At 41.3% G+C, this 17,996-nt stretch overlaps 1 protein-coding gene across 2 annotated transcripts in view; it reads left to right on the forward strand.

The window, feature by feature from the left end:
* The window catches only part of atosa (atos homolog A), a 39,675-nt gene that overhangs the window by 18,446 nt on the left and 3,233 nt on the right, over positions 1-17,996 (forward strand). The window contains exons 2-10 of one of the 2 annotated variants that reach the window (XM_007549043.2): positions 5,788-5,972; positions 7,378-7,574; positions 9,087-9,212; positions 9,837-11,652; positions 12,751-12,876; positions 13,933-14,021; positions 16,362-16,458; positions 17,543-17,701; positions 17,919-17,987. In XM_007549043.2, the coding sequence (XP_007549105.1) occupies positions 5,788-5,972; positions 7,378-7,574; positions 9,087-9,212; positions 9,837-11,652; positions 12,751-12,876; positions 13,933-14,021; positions 16,362-16,458; positions 17,543-17,701; positions 17,919-17,987 (2,864 nt within the window). The remainder of the gene's footprint in view (positions 1-5,787; positions 5,973-7,377; positions 7,575-9,086; positions 9,213-9,836; positions 11,653-12,750; positions 12,877-13,932; positions 14,022-16,361; positions 16,459-17,542; positions 17,702-17,918; positions 17,988-17,996) is intronic. The other variant, XM_007549044.2, reaches the window with a different exon arrangement.

Below are 17,996 nucleotides of genomic sequence, written 5' to 3' on the forward strand. Positions count from 1 at the left end.
CATTTGACTCCTCTGACCTTATTTAGTCATTGTGATCGACGGCTCACTACTCCTTGTTTGACCAGAAACCATTTCTTCAGTAACATTAGGCCATTGGAGTCCACAGTAATATTAAAAAGAATGCTCCTGGTGTTCCTGCATGTCCCAGTTCATGATGGACTTCTTAAGCCTTGGTGGTTTCTAGATTATGAACATCCTGAACAATTTGTTCTTTCGTCTGAGGGAAGTGTTTGGGTTAGATGGTTGAAATTTGAGCGCAATTGTGTTCTAAAGGGAAGATGATCTCAAACATGTTGAACTTAGTCTTGGCAATAGATGATTTCTAACAGTTTGTAAATTCATCTGTTGTCTGGCCTCATCAAAAATGTGATGTTTGACCTATTTGTTTCTGATCTGAGGGATTAATTTTTAGGCCAGTCATATGGGTGAAACAGAGCATTTGTAGGTATATGTAGTGTTTGTCATTCTGACATTTTATTATCAAAGCTGATTAATACAGATTTTTCATTAAAGCAAGGATCATTGTTGAATATTCATAGCAATCATAATTAAAACATAATGCTGTTCAAATAACTAAGAGCACTTTGTGCTGGCTGAACATAGGACAAAGGGAGATGGGAGTGGTAGCCATATGGATACTTATACTGCATTCAAATTAGCTGCCAGAGTGTGTAAGAGAACATTTGTATGTGTGGAGAATACAGCAGGCCTTTGCCATAGAAAGAGGAGAAACAGGCAGTGATTGTGTGGCCACAGTGCTGGGATTAATGGGTCATCATATCTGAATGTGTGTGACTCGATCACCTCCTTCTGTCTTCCCATCTGTCTTTCTGTTAAAGCAACAGCACTCCCTGATATTAAGTGTAAAAACATATCCCAGCTACATGCATTCAGTGAAACGTAATCGCTGTCTTGTTCAAGGATCTCGTCACAAGTATGTGTACAGCACACAGTTTAGTTCACTTGACTTTATACCTGATACCAACAAATGTCATTACTATTTTAACTAAAAACAAATGGCCTTAATTCAAACTCAGTTAAACCTATGTTCAGACAAATCAAATTCAGGCCACTAAATAAAATGTTGTCTATAGAGGGAAACCAGGAAATTGGATCTAGAGGAGTTTGAGAGAACAGGAAATGACACAAACACTGATGGTGTTGGAATTGAGTACTTACCAAAAGAAAATGAAAGGCATGGTTCTTAACTGTAACTTCAGGAGAATTTGACAGAAAAGGCACTTGGTACAGCCAGCCCTCCAACAGTGTTGGCCGTTATCAGAGTACCTAAAGGTATACGTTCCACTTGATAAACTCTCGGAAGCTGGTGTTTCTAAGCTCTTTGTTAGTGGCATATTAGTTGGTCAAAACAAGATGGCGCTTGGTCATTTGGAACTTCAAACCTTAGAAGAACATGATGTTCCTAATTCTGTATCATTATCCACTGGACAATGGTACAGTAAGATGTTCCTAATTTTGGAAATATTGTATTAACAACAGAAAACAATCTTTGAAAATTCTTTGTAAGAGTTCAAAGATGTTCTAAAACTATTCAGAAATAACACAAGGTTTTTCCCCTCTGACCAATGGAATAGATGGCGTTCAGAACCAAAAACAGTAGTTCATATCTTGTCCAAATTCAGGAGTAGGAAAACTTTTACACGTTTTAAGATCTCCTTATATAGTATTTTATTGGTGTAGCCTGTCATCACTCATAATAAATATGGAAATATGGAAACAGAAGTGGTCCAAGCATCGGACTCTGTGGAACTCCATAACCAACTCCAGTTTTTGAGGAAGATTCATTATTAACATGAATAAACTAGAATCTGTCCATCTATCTGATTTACAAAAGCCTACAGCTGTTCCTTCCTCTGAAAAATGTTCTGTACAATCACATTATGACCCACTGTATCAAATGTGGCACTGCAATCTTACCGTACATCAACACAAGTGCATTATGTAAGACTGAGAATATCATTAACAGCCAAAACACTAACATGTCAGACTTTTTTTTATTTACCATCTAATAGTTCTTAGCAGGGAAGAATTATGTAAACATGAATGTCGGCATGTTTACTTTGAAGAAAGAGCTTGTTTAGCCATCAAGGCTGACCTCTCTGCTCTAGCCCTGGAGGCCTTTTTCCATCCCACATGACTCTATGGTGATCTTTTAGCTCAAGGACGCAGAGGGAGGCGCATGGACGACCATGCACATGTGTGCTCATCCGACTGATCTTCAGAACCCTCAGATGTACTAAGTAGCAGATCAAAATGGTCCATTAATGAGATACCAGAGTATTAACCTGACCTGTTACCCAATGTATGACACGCATTAATACCAGAGTTTTGTACCTGTGATTAGCTGGTTAATTACTTGGACTAAATCATGCAGTAGCAAGCCTGCTGTCAAGCCCGCAATAAATTACAAGTGTTAATCTTTATTCAACAATGCAACAGTGCAGAGAAATTGCACTTCTTGGTAGTGGGTAAAGCAGAAATGCAGATTTCCTCCATCTTGGCTTTGTTGTGCTGTTCTGCATCACGATCTCCTTTAAATCTTATTGAGACAGTTCTTTTGTGTTGTGAGTATGTAGGCCACATAGGAATGCTCTGCACAGGCACAATGCCTTAATGAATGACAGCTCTGATCTGAGCGTCCCGGGCCTCTTAAGTAAAACCAGCATCAGTAGGCCTTTGTCCACCACTGCATGTGTGCGTTTCATTGTATGTTTCTTTTTTTTAATTTATTTTCCTTTGATGGCATTATTTGTCACTGATGTGCTGGTAGTTGATGGGAGTACATATGTGTGACTTTGCCATGTGACCTATAGCAGGCCTTATGTATTGCTTTCTAAGCAATCTGACACCCGGTGTGGACATATGAATTGAGGGTCTGTGTATGTTTTCATCAGAGGATATGGTTTGCATACCAGCCCTCGGAGGCTGTCTGTTAGCCTTAGCTTCCTCCAGTCTTCTTAGAGTGCATTCACACCAATCCTGTTTAGTCCGCTTTAATCAAACTTTAGTTTTTGCCGAGAAAGTCCGGTTTGTTTTTGGAGGTGTAAATACACAATTGAACTTTGGCTCGTCTAAAAACATATGTCTCTTTTCGATTAAAATTAATTTTGGCGCAGCTCAAACTCGTATGTGAATGCGAAACGGACCAGAGACCGCTCCAAAAGCAAGAAACGGACTGTAGCACAAAGCGTGCTGGGCAAACACAAACCAAAACAAAGGCAAGAACCTAAATGGCTCGTGGTCTTTTGCCAAAGACAAAAGAGAAATCCTTCACTGATGCAACTCCAACTTTGTTTACATTGTATGAAGGAGGTTGTACTCATTTCTTCTTCTGAGGTTTTTGTGTCATTTCCTTCAGTGGTTCTTGGTGCAGCACCACCACAGGCGAGGAGGTTAAGAGGTTTTTCAGTTAGTTTGTTGCAATTTTGGTCCCCAATTAAACCCAGTCTACCCAACTATCTGGTGTCAAAACACCATCAGACCAACTTATTCCACCAACTTCCTGTTCCTTTGACTCGGCCTCCATCACAATGTTGCCTTTAAACTGAATCTGTGGAGCAGGAGGTTTTTTTCTAATATGAGGGCATGAAACTGTAGTTGTTTATGACCGTGTTAGAGCACACTATATCCAGTGTGTGCGTGTAAATACAATGTATACTGTGACCTTGAATGTTGACCGTTGTCATATATCCTGCACTCCTGCTGCTGTTTCCTGGCTTCTTTTGTTCAGACCTTTATGATTTCAGCCCATGAAGAAATAGGGGATTGTCTCAGGATATAGCCCATCTCTCTTCTTCTCTCTCCCTCTCTTTCTCTCTCACTCTCTTTCTTTCCTTATCCTCCTGCATTTATTTAGCCTGCAGCTGGCTAACAGACCCCTTCACCGCCCTCGTCCTCCCCCCATCCCCTCCTTCCTTCACGTTTTGTATCGGACCGTCTCTTTCCACATGCAGCAGCAGCAGCCCAGAGCCGTGTAGGAGGAGTTCCCTTGGAGGGATGTGCGTGACTGGCTGGCTGAGAGCGATACTCGCATACACTTCTGCAGAGCCAGCTGAGGGAGATTCTGGTTTAGCAAGCCCAGCTCTTATGGAGTGTGTGTATGTGTGTGTGTCTTCTTCACCTCTGTCCTTGTGCGGACATGGGATGTTAATCAAAATAAATAAATAAATAAAGAGTTTCCATCTGCATTTTACTTCAGGTTGACACTGAATCAAATATTTAGAAGCTTCAAGGTTACAAGCAGGGATCCTCTGCACATCAGTGTGCTGTCAAGAGAGAGAAAGCTGTGATTTTCTTCTTTTTTTTTTCTTCTGTGCTGCTGTGAATCACCTGACCTCCTCTGGGATTCAGGGAGTTTCCTCTGGAGGAGTGAAGGAAGTGACATGTAAAAACAGTCCCTATAATTGTCGAAAATACTTGCCTGGGATCTATGCATCAATTATAATGGACATAACAGGGTTTTATTATATTTATACATATAAACTGATCAGATGTTGACGCTGAGAGTTGACCTTTGGTTTTATAAGCGTTTAGTCTAAGAGCACCCAATTTTAAGAAGGAATAACATTCATGCATGGCAGAAACATTTAACCAGATTAATAACAATGAATTGATTAATGAAATGATCATTAACTAATTTAGTAATCGATCAATTGTATGAAGGCTAAAAGATGAGGTCATTTTCGGAGAGAACAGAGCAATAACTAAGCCAAAATTACACAAAAAATGTACATTTAGCATTTAAGATGGAAAAACTTTTTGTCTGTAAATATGTTTTGCCCAGAACTCCTTAGACGACATAGTTTTAGCTATGTCATTTGAGCTAAAAAAAAAAAATAAAAAACTTCAAATGAGTTTTAGCTGAGCTCCGTTACAGTAACTCGATAATACCTCTGAGCTTCTCTGAAACGCCTTACTCATGCTGAAAATGGCTGACTCTTAGAACCGTAATCTTCACTTGCATCTACACTGAAGAGAGTTTTTAGCCTGCTCGGGGTATGCTTCTTTAACTCATTAGGAAAAGAATCTTTTTTATTTTTTTTATTTTTATTTTTTATTCTCCAACCAAACAGTCCCCGTCAGAGCCAGATATGGTATGAACTATTCCAGCCGGCATTTGATTTCTCATGTTTAACTTTTAATGCACACAGTCACGGCTGCAAAACATCGCGAGTCTGCAGTCTGTGAAAGCAAACATTTGCTGACCAACAAAGTTGCGGAGGAACAGAACCTTTTTCGCCACAGAAAGCTTCATTCTGTCCCACCCACGTTACAGGGAGGTGTAGCACACCCTCCTTTATTCTGTCCTCTCGTCTCCGCTTATATGTGGTTTTGTGAATGTCATCCGATGAGCATGAATGAAGTCAATGAAGTTCTGCTTGTTCTTATGCCTTTTTGTTCTCTCTCTGTGTAAGAGAAGAGGTGAAGTGTGGCTTCTCCCCACGGCTCAGCTGACAGCCCTTAAAATATGTTCCCTTTACGGCAGACAAACTGGAAAAGTTGTGTCATGCTCTGCCTTCCCCCACACCCCTTCCCCAAACAGGATTCGTTCAGTCAAATGACCCCATCCATCTGAGCAAAAACAAAATACGGGTGGATGTCTGTCGTTGCTAAGGGATTTCTTTTTTTTTTTTGTAACACCCCAGAATCATGCGCTGAATAGGCTAACAGTTATCTGCTTTCCTCCAGCTGTTTCCCTGCTCAATGTTTGCTTCTTTTGTGATTACGCTTACCTTCTGCCTCTGTTTTGTTCTTCTTCTGCCTTAGATGCGACAGAGGAGTTTTTCGAGTACGATGCCGAGGAGTTCCTGGTGTTCCTGACCTTGCTGATCACAGAGGGAAGGACACCGGAGTATTCGGTGAAAGGCAGGACTGAGGGGCTGCACTGTCCCCCGGCTCAGTCAGGCATGCCTCCTCTCCACAAGCATGAATGCAGCGACAAACTGCCTCAGGTGCCAATACAACACACGCACACACACGCACACGCACACACACACACACACACACACATTTTACCTTGGAAAAGCCTTCCTGTTTGTTTATATATTAAGGTTTCCCACACTACTGTTTTTTTCAGCATTTCAGTATTTTCTGGGTCTGGATAGTATGGAGAAACGGTATTCTTTCCAAAATTTGTTCTCTATTCCATGTATACAAATCTCTTCTACTTCCATACTTCCTTATTTCTTTTATTTTTGTTTTTCTTGTGCACTTCCTTACCTCTGTCCTGCCTTCCTATGTCACTACCTCCTTTCTTTGTTCCATGAGTCATTTACTTCATTTTTTTCATTGCGTCTGCACTTTTTCATCTTTCCTTCTGTCCACACTTTTATTCCTCCTCTTCTTCCTTCTTTTGTTGTTGTACCACAATTTTGTTTCCTTTTCTTTCTTTCTGTATTTCTTTTTATCTGTTTTTCTCTTTGTCTTTGTCTTCCCTTCATTCTTTCTTTCCTTTTGCTCTTTCTTAAATTAAAAAATCTTACACTATTGTTTATTTTGTTGCAAGATGTTAAAAAAAACGTGGGGTTCATTAGTCTCCAGTGGTTTTTATACTTGGTGCAGGCTAGACAAAAAAGAAGCTACTAAGTGAAAATTGTTAAATGTTTTGATGGGACAAGCAAAAATTTATTTTATACACGCAGAAGAAATAAGCTAAACAATGTTGCAGAGGAAAAAGTTGACAGCTTTGATGGTTAAGAATAGAATAAAAGAGTTTCTGGGGGGGTTTTTTTCTTCTTTTTTCAATGATGAATAACCTGACTGGATTTTCCTCTGCATTGTTTTGACAATGTTGTGTTTTCTGTGGCCAAAGGTAAATGTTTAGCTCTGTTCATGTGAATGTTTCTTGGGGTGTAAAACTCTGGTGTTTGATTCATTGAAAAATGTTGTTAAAATCAATCATTTATTTCGTATTTTCTTTTTTTTTTTTCTGGGCTCCATATTTAAAGCCTCCCAAACATAGTCAGTTCTGCCTTAAATTCATGGGGAATTGTACATTTTCAATATATTTAAAATGAGCATCAACGACTGAGAGCTCTGGTATGATAAGTCTATAACATGTAATATTTATGTGTAACAAAACTGTAAATGTGAACTATGGTTTTAGTAAATCTAGATAAAGGCTATTGTTTCATTGAAGAGAAACGTCTTAAAAAATAAAAAAAAATCCAGTATCGCCACCAAACCATCATAGCCATTATGTTGTATTACTGAGTGGAAAACTGGAACTTATTTTTAAACATAACACTTTCTTTCAGATGTGAGTGAATTTCCCAGAAGCCCCATCTGCTCCCCCACCCCAAACTTGACATTTACTAATGAGCGCTAACCTTCCTCCTCTGCCTGTGTGTCCCCCAGTGCCGACAAGCCAGGCGAACCCGTTCGGAGGTGATCCTGCTTTGGAGAAACAACATCCCTATCATGATCGAGGTCATGCTGTTGCCAGACTGTTGCTATGGTGATGAGTGTCCCCCAAGCGACCCAATCAGTGACCCAGTCATCAAACAAGATGCTTTGCTGTTGGAGAGGTGGACCCTACAGGCTGTTCCAAGACAGTAAGCCACACACACCCAAAGTTGAATGAGTTAATGAACTGTGCAAGAAAAGTCCCATATACTGTGCATCCACTAACTGCATCAACACCTTGTTTTTTGTTTTTTTTTGTTTTTTTTCCTGTTTCTTCAACTTTTGACCTTTTAACCATTCATTATAACTTTAATTACAAAGTCTTATTTTTTAATGGTGGCAAATCTAACATATATATATTAGACATAGTACACAATGCCTTTTCAAAATGGGAGAAGATAAAACAAAAAGTAACTGCGGTTGTTTAATCAACATCTCCAAACCTCTAGCCAATTCATTCTTTCAGCCACCAGGGAACTGTGATAAAAATGCTGGTCTTTAGACCGGTCTGCCTTTTACATCCCTAAACTCCATGAAAACTTGATATGGAGTTACCAAATTCAGCAGAGAGTTGCTGGGGATTCAGGTTGTTTGGCTCCTTTTGTTGAGGTTTGTTAATTTTACAGGTGGGATCTGTTTTTAGGTCCTGCTTAGTCCATTATGTTTCTTTGTTATTCGTGGAACAAAACTCCATAGTGGAATTTAGTTATTTTTGCTAAATTTGTCTAGAAAACTAAAAACTAAAATCCTGAAATAGGACTACTGATTATTTTTAGTTGATCTTTTAAGGGTCCTTAGCAATTTGTTTGAAGTGCCATTGACCCTTTTTATTTATATTTATGGCTTTTTTGACATCTTTGAAATGCTAATCCTTGTGGTATTATTATGCATTTTCTTTCTAGACGTAACACTTCATACTTTGTTTCTATTACACAAACTCTCACTGGAATACATTGAGGTTTGTTATAATGTGGCAAAATGTGAAAATGTCTCTGGGATATGAAAACTTTTGCAAGGCACTATAAATAATCGAAGCCAGCTCTGAATCTGTATTCCTTCAAAGCAGGACGGAGGGGTGGGATTTGATTTGCCGCCGCCGGGGAATCGGCTGCTCATCCTTTGGGTCGTTCGTGCCGCATGGATGGGACTTATTCCTGCGCATCCCACAGATATTTGATTGAATTGGGAGCTGGGGAGTTCGGAGGCAGCGCGACAACCTTTATGTTGTGTTCGAGAGCAGATTTTGGTGGCATGGCAGGGCACTTATTACTGCTGCTAGAGGTTGTTGCTCTCAAGTTGTGTTTTTGGTCTGGAGTTGGAGATGACGGCCCCTAAAAACAAAAAATGTTCACCTCAGCATTTTTGACTAAAAACTGTGAACACTCTTTTCTTTTTTAAATTTTTTTAGAGATTATTTCTTCAGCATAAAAAGCTTCAAAAGGAAGATATTTTTTTTGGCACGTGTGGGAGTTGCAAAGTGGGATAATTGGCCTTTACAGATTGGCCCACTTTCCTACTAACACACGCGCGCACAAATGGGGGGACATTCTTGTTAAAGGAAAAAAAAAAATTATAAGACACACATCCCATGACCATTTTCTCATTAACCTGACACACTGGCACATTTCCAACCCCCCTTTTTAACTGTGTTTTCCTAATAGAAGCGGCGATCGTTTCATTGAAGAGAAAACTCTGCTGCTGGCTGTACGATCCTACGTCTTCTTCTCCCAGCTCAGCGCCTGGCTCAGCGCCTCCCATGGCATCGTCCCCAGGAACATCCTGTACAGGTCGGACATGACACTCTGACACTGGTGGTGGGACTGGGCTTTTCAGTCCCGCTGTCAAACCAACGCTGCTAAGGCTAAAGCAAATGAGCTAGAGCTACGTTTGAAATCTGAAGTCTACGAATCAGTTTTAAATTTAGAAATTCACAACATAAGGTCCTTCTCAGTGAAGTAGAATATTATAATTTATTATAGCTCAAAGAGTGAATACATACATCACTTAGTGATATGTTTTTAAGTATTAAATGTTCATTTTGCTTTATTACAGCTGATAAAGACCCATCATTAAGTTTCTCAAAAATTTTGAGTGATGCTTAAGATGAGAAAAAAGGTGCTTTTTTTTCTTAAGAAAAAACAAAGGTGTTTTGTTTTATTTCAGCATTGTGTGTGTTTTTGACTTGGGTATGGATATGGAAAATGACCTAAATAAATAAATAAAAGCATTGGCACATGTATTATTTTTAAGAGTTTGGGTTCTCATGAGCTTCTAGACAAAATCATCACAATGAACTGCAATAAATGTGTGCAACTCTGTTCAGAACCTGTATGACATGAATTCCTGAGATGAACGTTTCTCTGATCTTCTAATTCTCTGTAGTATTAACTCTCATCCTCTCTGTTCAACAGGATCAGCGCAGCTGACGAAGATCTGGTGTGGCAGTTTTCCCAGCCGCCGTCTGAGCACATATTCCCCGTCCCCAACGTCTCCCAGAGCGTCGCCCTGCAGGTCCGTGTCCAGTCGCTCCCCCGCCAGCCCACCTACCCCACCCTGGCCTGTAGCATCCACACCGGCCTGCCTCCCATCTACAGCAAGACCCCCAGCCTCAGCCCCACCCTTGGCAGCCACGGTGGCCTGCCCACTCTGAAGAAGAGCCAGGAGCCTGGCAAAGACGGCCTCCATCCCAACTCCAACATGTACGGCAAGAGCTCCAACTCCACGTCTAGCCTTCTACTCAACGGACTACCCATCCCTAATCTGCCCATCAACAACATCCCGATCAACAGCCTTCCTCACACCGCCGTGTCACATCCGTACAGCAAGAAGAGCCAGGAGCCTGGAGAGAACCACACGTTTCACAACGGAGAGCTCCCACAGGTCAACATCCCCCAGCGCCAGGGCTCACCACTCTTCTACCGACCCGCCCGCTCCCCCACGCCTTCACGCTCCAACTCCCCCTCCCCGCTTCCCTCGGGTAAAACGGGGAAGTGGTTGTACACGGCGCTCAACGGTTCATCCGACTCCACACCAGTGGACGACTACACCTGTGGCACCAGCAACACCGACCAGTCCAAGGCTCCCATCCCGGAGCCTCTGAGAAGTTTCAAGAACTTGTCCATGGCCGAGTCGTCCCGGTGCCCCTCCCCGAGGCCTTCCGGAAGCGAAACCAATCCCCTCATTGGCTCCCTGCTGCAGGAGCGACAGGAAGTCATAGCTCGAATCGCACAAAGGCTCAACTTCTGCGACCCCACGGCACCGCCACTTCCCCCAGGCCTGTTCGCCACCGACAGCCCTCACAAAGCCATGTGGGGCAGCAACCACGACGACAAAGCCACCGGTAAGACCAAAGAACCCGAGACGCGCCCTTACGAGTCAGTGGGACGAGCTAAGCCCGCGCCGTTCAGCACTCCTGTGACAGAGACATTGCGTTTTGTCAAGCGGGAGAGCTCCTCCCCGAAACCCGCCGCCTGCAGGAAACTGAGGATGACCGAGGCGGAGGAGTGGAACGGAGAAGTGACGGACAGAGACAAGGAGAACGATCGGGACAGCTCGCTCATCGCCCAGGCGGTGCAAGACATCACCAGGCTCATCCAGGAGAGGCTGGCCGTCCCGCCTTCGTCCCCCCGGCACAGCCGCAGCACCAGCCCGCTGCACCACCACGTGCACACGACCACAATCACACACACCGTGCGCACGTACTCGCACCCCCCACCAGCCAGCAACGGCTACGCTAACGGCCATGTACCCAGCCACGAACCTCAAAGAGACGGCACGCACAACACCGCCTCGCACTCGCCCGTTTGCACAGACAAGCCCCGAGGCGGACCGTGGGCTGAACGCCGCTCTCCGCGGGCCCAAAACGGTGCTCAGTTTACACTTGAAGAGACCTCACTCAACGGCCAGGCCGACGCCCGGGTCCCCTGCCGTTTACGAGCTTCCCCGCAGGAAAGGCTCCCAGTCAGGACACCCAGCAGCCATGACACCCCGCCTCCCTCCCCCGTCCTGGAGAACAAACCAAGGAACACCCAGATGTTCAGCTGGAACAACCACAGCACCAGCCCAGCCACAAACTGTTACAGACTCCATGACGACGGCAAGCCTCAGATTCTGCACCAGAACGGCGTGCCGGCTCAGGCGTCTGCTCCGTGGGACGAGAACCAGGCGCCCTCAGAGTGTGGCTCCTTCGCATCCAGTCCAGAAATGACTCCTTCACCCTCAATCCTTGTAAGATTAATTTTGGTTCAGCTCCATTTTAGATATTCAAAACTTTCAATGTCTAGAGATTCAATTCCGATTTTCAGAGTCGAGATTTGATTCGGAAACTATTTTCGATTCAGAAACCAATTTTTCTGTAGATTGATGTGACTGACAAGAAAAGAAGACTTCAAACAAAAAACAGCATGGCTAACCTAAAACTGGTATTGTAACCTTAATACCCAATACATTAGTATTTGTGATTCTGTATAGAATCCTTTTATGAATGAAATAATCCTGCAGCCATCCCAAACTGATCCAGATTGGTCACCTTATTGTAGGTGGGTCGTTCTAGAACTGTAGATATCTAGAATGATTCACTCAATAATAGATATATATAGTTCATGTAATGACTAAAACAAATCATGCATGAAAAGGAGCAGAAAGAAGTGAAAACTTTTTCTGAAAATTTGCCCCCATTCGCAAAATGAACATTGACTATTCAGTTCAGAAGACTATTGCAGACATATTTGAAATACACAAAACAATACACATACACATCCATCCATCCATCCATCCATCCATTTTCTGAACACCCTTGTCCCTCAGTGGGGTCGGGAGGGGTGCTGGTGCCTATCTCCAGCTAACGTTCCGGGCGAGAGGCGGGGTACACCCTGGACAGGTCGCCAGTCTGTCGCAACACATACACATGTACATAAATTTTAAAAATATTGTACTCTTGTCAATTCATGAAGTCTCAATAAGTTTAACTGTAAATATTGGGTTTGTGTGATCTGTGTCCACTTCCAATAATTACTCCAATAACTGTCTTCTGTAACAGAAAAATCTAATATATGTTTTATAAATACTTCCCCACACATCCATCAGTGAGTTTTACAAAATATACAGTTTGTGTAGTAATTCCATCACCTTATTAAAAACTGCAATAGTTTTGGATTTTAACTTTTCCATGACAAGTGTTCATCATTGAGAACACCCAAAAAACATAGTTTCTTTAGTTTTTTTTTTGTATTTTGTGCATCAACACTTTTTTTTTCTCTACTGCTACAAAATGTCATAATATATCACTTTCTACATCACTCACCTCTCTTCATCGCTGTCCTGCAGCGTCCTCACAGCCCCTCCCCCCTGCGTCCCTGCAACAGCTGGAAGAAACAGAATCGCCACTCTCTGGACGCCACGGCAACGAAGGCCTTCCACCCCTGCACCGGCCTGCCTCTGCTCTCCAGCCCCGTAAGAAAACACGCAGCTGCCCACTCGTGTACAGTGAACGTCAGACCATTCACATGCGGGCGTGCAGAGCGGTTAGCGTGGGAGTCCACGCAGTTGCTTTTTGTTAGAACAACACAGTCGCCACTCTTTGTTATCAGCCGCAGAAACCGTGACTCCCTGCACAGCCACCCGTGAAAATACAATGAATGTTTGTCTTTTAGAGACTAAAACATTAGCAACCTGTCTCTTTTTTGTTGTGGTTTTGGTTTTTTTGCTGCTGGGCTACCAAGTTATGAGTTAATGCACAGGCTAAGCATGGGTTAGTTATTAATTGCAAGACAGACAAAGCGATTAAAAATGTAGATTTCTGAAACTGATAAATCTTTCCATCACACATTTTATTCAGTTTTAGTTTTAGTGAGCAGCTTGTCTTTGTAAGCAGCCAAGAGTGGGTTGGCTACCAGAGCTGATAGCCGCAAGTGGCTCCATTGACCTTTCACACTAGCTCTTAGCAACACTGGGAAAAAATAAAGAACCAGCTAATATTTTTATATATAAAAATGTTTGTTTTTAAAATATTTTTAATATTTATTTTAATAACCAAATTTTAATCTGATAACTTAGTTTTTATTTAGACATCAAAAGACAATTTTTAAATCTATATTTTCATCTCTGGGTTTTTTCCTGAATATTCACCTATGTGTACGAGAAAAGAACAAATAAATGTTCTGGAGACCATTAATATAACTTCACTAGTAATTGTTTTAGCAGTCATAGGAATTATCGTTGCGTTTCTTTTGTTTTTTTTATTTTGTAGTTGGTTTTTTTTAGTTAGTTTTTCTCCAATCCAGTCACTTCTGTGAACTCGGACACACATTCACACATCCCAATTCACACTTAGTCATGTGTTAATATTATTCAAGTAGTTTAATTTTAACTATTGCTTCTGCTTGTTTTCAACACACCTCCACTGTAGATCACATTTGCTTTCTTCTTGTAATGAAAATTTGATATTTAACTATCAAGAAGGAACTGTGGGCGGCTCTGGTTTAATCATGTTCTGTGTGTCTGCTGCAGGTTCCTCAGAGGAAAAATCAAACAGGTTACTTTGACCTGGACATCTCTCTGACTGGCTGTAAGGGTTTGCCTTGGGCCTCTGGGAAAAGGTACGCATTTTCTCACCTGGGATCTCTCTTAATGTAGTTGCAAACCTCAGTGTGTCCACCAGGCCAAGGTCGAATGAGGCTCAAGTCACTGATCCAGGGCGGGTGTAATAACAGCTGCTATCCTCTTCGTCTGTCAGCTTCCTGCAGGCTACAGTTACTTATTCTTTGCATGTCGAATTTGAAACCGACTGTATTTTGATTTTTTTCCAACGACAGCTCTGTTTTATGGGGGTTTTTCCCCTGGTTTATGCTTAAAAAATTGCTCTCGGAGCTGGGCGTTAGATGTGAAATTTGCTGCCAAATGGAACAACATAGTGACATCTTCTATCTATCAGGCAGTGTTGGGAGATCTAAAGGAGAGTGGGTGGAAGAACTGAATTGTGTTAATTAAGAAAACTGACTCTATTATTATTATTAAATTATGCATTTTAGTTGAACCAACAGTTCTCTTTTAATAACTACAATCTTCTCCAGAGATGCAGTAGATATGCAGAGTAGAAAATATTGGAACTTGAAAAAAAGGAGTCTGGCTTACTCTTTATTTCTCCCTTTTATTTATTAAAGGACAGTGCTTGAAGTATATCATTATTTGGGGGGGTTTCTGATGCATTTCAACTGTTTTTGTCCATTGTGGCCTGTTAGTACAACTTAGAAATTAAGTGAACTTTAAAAACATGCACAAGTTTGAGTTTATTGTGGATTTAATCTTTTTAATCTTAATTTCAGAAATTATACTGTACATACAATCTCAAATGTGACATGGCATTCAGGGAGAAGCTTAATGTGTTATGGATAGTTTTAGTTAGACTAGTAATATGTTTGGAGCAGGTGTTCAAAGCCTGAGAACACTGTACTGCAAAGCATGGTGGTGGCTGCATCATGCTGATGCTCTATTCTGGTACAAATTCCAACCCAATTCTTAATTTTATCTCAAATTGGGGCTTGACAATAAATGCCGACTGACAAGTGATCAGTATCAATAGAAAATACCTTTGGTAGAATGTTCAATAATTTTGTTGAACTACGTAGTATAATGGGGGATTCAGGCAGAAGAAAGGCCTTAACCACTTAAACTCTCACGGCCAGTTAAGCAAGTTGGGTGGCATCAACTAACTCACTCATTATTTGAATACCTAGCAACAACCTGAGTAACTTGCGCAGCAGCAGTTTCAGGTTTCACCACCGCTCCTCATAACTGCTTAAAAATGACAAACAACCTGGAGTGAAAGGAGAACAGGAGTACAACACCTCGAGAGGAAACTATAGAAGAAGAGGTCACCAGTGTGGCAGCATTTTAGATATCTAAAGCAAAAAACTAATCAATATTTTATCAATAATGACTGATATGAAACACTTATAGCATGATACGCTTTGCAACCATTTCGCCGAGTCCTTTCTCAGCTAAATTTACATGATTGAAACTTGGGACACAACTTGATGTTTCAACAGTGATCCCAAACAAACTGGTATTCAAGCTGGTTTTAGAAACTATAAAACCCGATGACGAACTCCTGAATGATTTGGTCTGAGCTAGAAACCTCGTTAAACCAGTTCTGCTATTTCTGATGGAAAAAGTTGACAAATATCACTTGCGTTTTCTCTGGAACTTTATATGGAAACGTCAAGCAAATATTAGTTTGGTTGTATGATGCTTTGGAGATTTAGAGTGTGGCCACACATCATTCAAACCGTGCACCCAATTCTTGTTTTTAAAAATTCATCTGCCACACCAGAGCAAAAAGAGTTTGAAGTCCCAGATTAATTCATTCTTGCCACTTCAGTGTATATTTGAAATTAGAATCTTATCTGTCCGTAACCAGCCAAAGCGCCAACGCTTTCATCGGTCAGACATTGTTGTGTTTTGATGTTTTTCTGTGTCTATGGATGGAAGGGAAAGCTAATTTTTCTTTGCTGCTCTGTGGCTCAAGCTACAATAGCACGCATTCATCTGTAAATGGCAGTCAGAACTAAGTTGGCTTTATATACACAGGGATTCATGCCTCAGCCTCCACACAGAAGCTGTGGGTGGGAGCTCAGCGCTGTTCTTTTGAAAGCAGATGTTTGAGGAGTTCAGAAATCCAGGCTGAAGGTTCACTCCAACCATCATGCTTGCGTCTGATGACCTGCTTAGAAATTCTTCGCTATTTAAAGATCTGAGTGGGACAAGTCGACCTTGTTGTTCAGGTGGCTAACGCTGCTGTTTGCAAACACATAGGTGAGCCTCAGGTGGTGTTTAACACACATACCAGGAGGCTCTTGTCACTTGGAGCACAATGACATTGTGTTACATCAGCGCTTCAAGAACAAGTTGATCGAGCATGTGTGGTTTTAACCCTTTAGGGTGTGTCCAAAGAGAGATGAGAACACTGATGAGTCACATCAGCTGTTCAGCGCCAGCGCTCCTCCTGCCAGTCTAAGCCTGCTGGGAAACTTTGAGGTAGAACACATCATCAGTCGTCTTCTGTCAAAAATGGGGATGCAAGCTATTGATTAATGAGTTGAACTAAAATTGATTGTTCAATCAGCTAATGATTAATTAAGTGGCCACTTTCTTGAAAACCTGAGTTTTGTCTTTCCAAAACATACATTTTATTTTCTTATTGTGAATTTTGAAAAAGAAGCACATTATATTTGAACTTTTTTGTGTGTGTCTTCTGTGTTAGATACTGACTGAATAAACAGAAAATTGTGGTTTTCTTGAATATTAGATATAGACAACCCTCATAATCAACAGTACTTATTGGCATCATGCCTTTTTGTATCATGTTACAATTTGCCCTCTGATTTTCTGTCATCATCACATTTATATGGTGTGTTAGGGCCATGTATGTAAAGAATAAAAGGAAAAGAGAATTTCTGCCAAAAAAAAAAAAACCTCACCAATTTTCTAGGAAAAAAAGGTGGGCATTTCAGAGTTTGAAATGTCAAAAGTTTGCTAGAAAAAAACTGAGAATTTTTTTCATATAAATCTCAGAAAATTTCTACAGAAAATTTTTCAAAATTTTTAAGTTTGAAAAGTCAAAAATGTTCCACTTCTGGAAAATTTCAGAGTTTGGAAAGTCCAACATTTTTAGAACTCATGAACCAGAACTTGAAACTCAGAAATGTCCATGTTTTTTCTAGAATATCTCTGAGATTATTCTCAATTTCTGAGTTTCTTTTTCTAGCATAGCTCAGAAATATCTTCCTTTTTTTATTGTTTTCTGGTGTAAATTTCCTCCTGTTTTTTCTTTTTCTATGAACAGTAGCACTAATATCCTGTGGTACATTCTTGCCTTCAAAGCAAATCAGTAATTTTGTTTAAGACGTCGCTGCGTATAGTTAATTGATTAGAACTAATTTTAATTGAATAAGCCATTAATCGACAATTAATCGCAAGTCGATTAATTGTTTGCATCCCTCATCCAAAAATTTTCCATGCTGAACAAACTCTAGACTCAAATGTTGATTTATTTATTTTTTCCCCCTTTGGGGGAAAATGTCTAATAATCTTTATTGTTTGATATCTAACTGTTCTCTAGGAGTGTGTGTTGAACTATCGACTTGAGCCTTTAGGGACAGTAGAAGGTTTCACAGCAGAGGTGGGAGCCAGCGGCTCTTTCTGCCCAAGTCACCTGACCCTGCCAGTAGACGTGTCATTCTACAGCGTCTCCGATGACAACGCTCCCTCCCCATACATGGTGAGCTAGATTTCCTCCTGAACCAAATTCCTTTTTTAATTTTTTTTTTTTTCTTAGTAAACCCTGCATGGCTGAGCCTGAAGATGAAACTGTCCTTAGTGTGTGTGTGTGTGTGTACGCCTGTGTGTGTGTGTGTGTACGCCTGTGTGTGTGTGAGTGTGAGCTCCTTTGGGATGGCTGCTGGTGACACCGTGATTGTTGTTATGTTCTCTCACAGGGTGTGATTAACCTGGAGTCCCTGGGAAAAAGGGGCTACCGTGTACCTGCATCAGGAACCATTCAAGTGGTTAGGAAT

The sequence above is a fragment of the Poecilia formosa genome, unplaced genomic scaffold, assembly GCF_000485575.1.
Source record: "Poecilia formosa unplaced genomic scaffold, Poecilia_formosa-5.1.2 Scaffold29, whole genome shotgun sequence".
Taxonomy (NCBI): Eukaryota; Metazoa; Chordata; class Actinopteri; order Cyprinodontiformes; family Poeciliidae; genus Poecilia; species Poecilia formosa.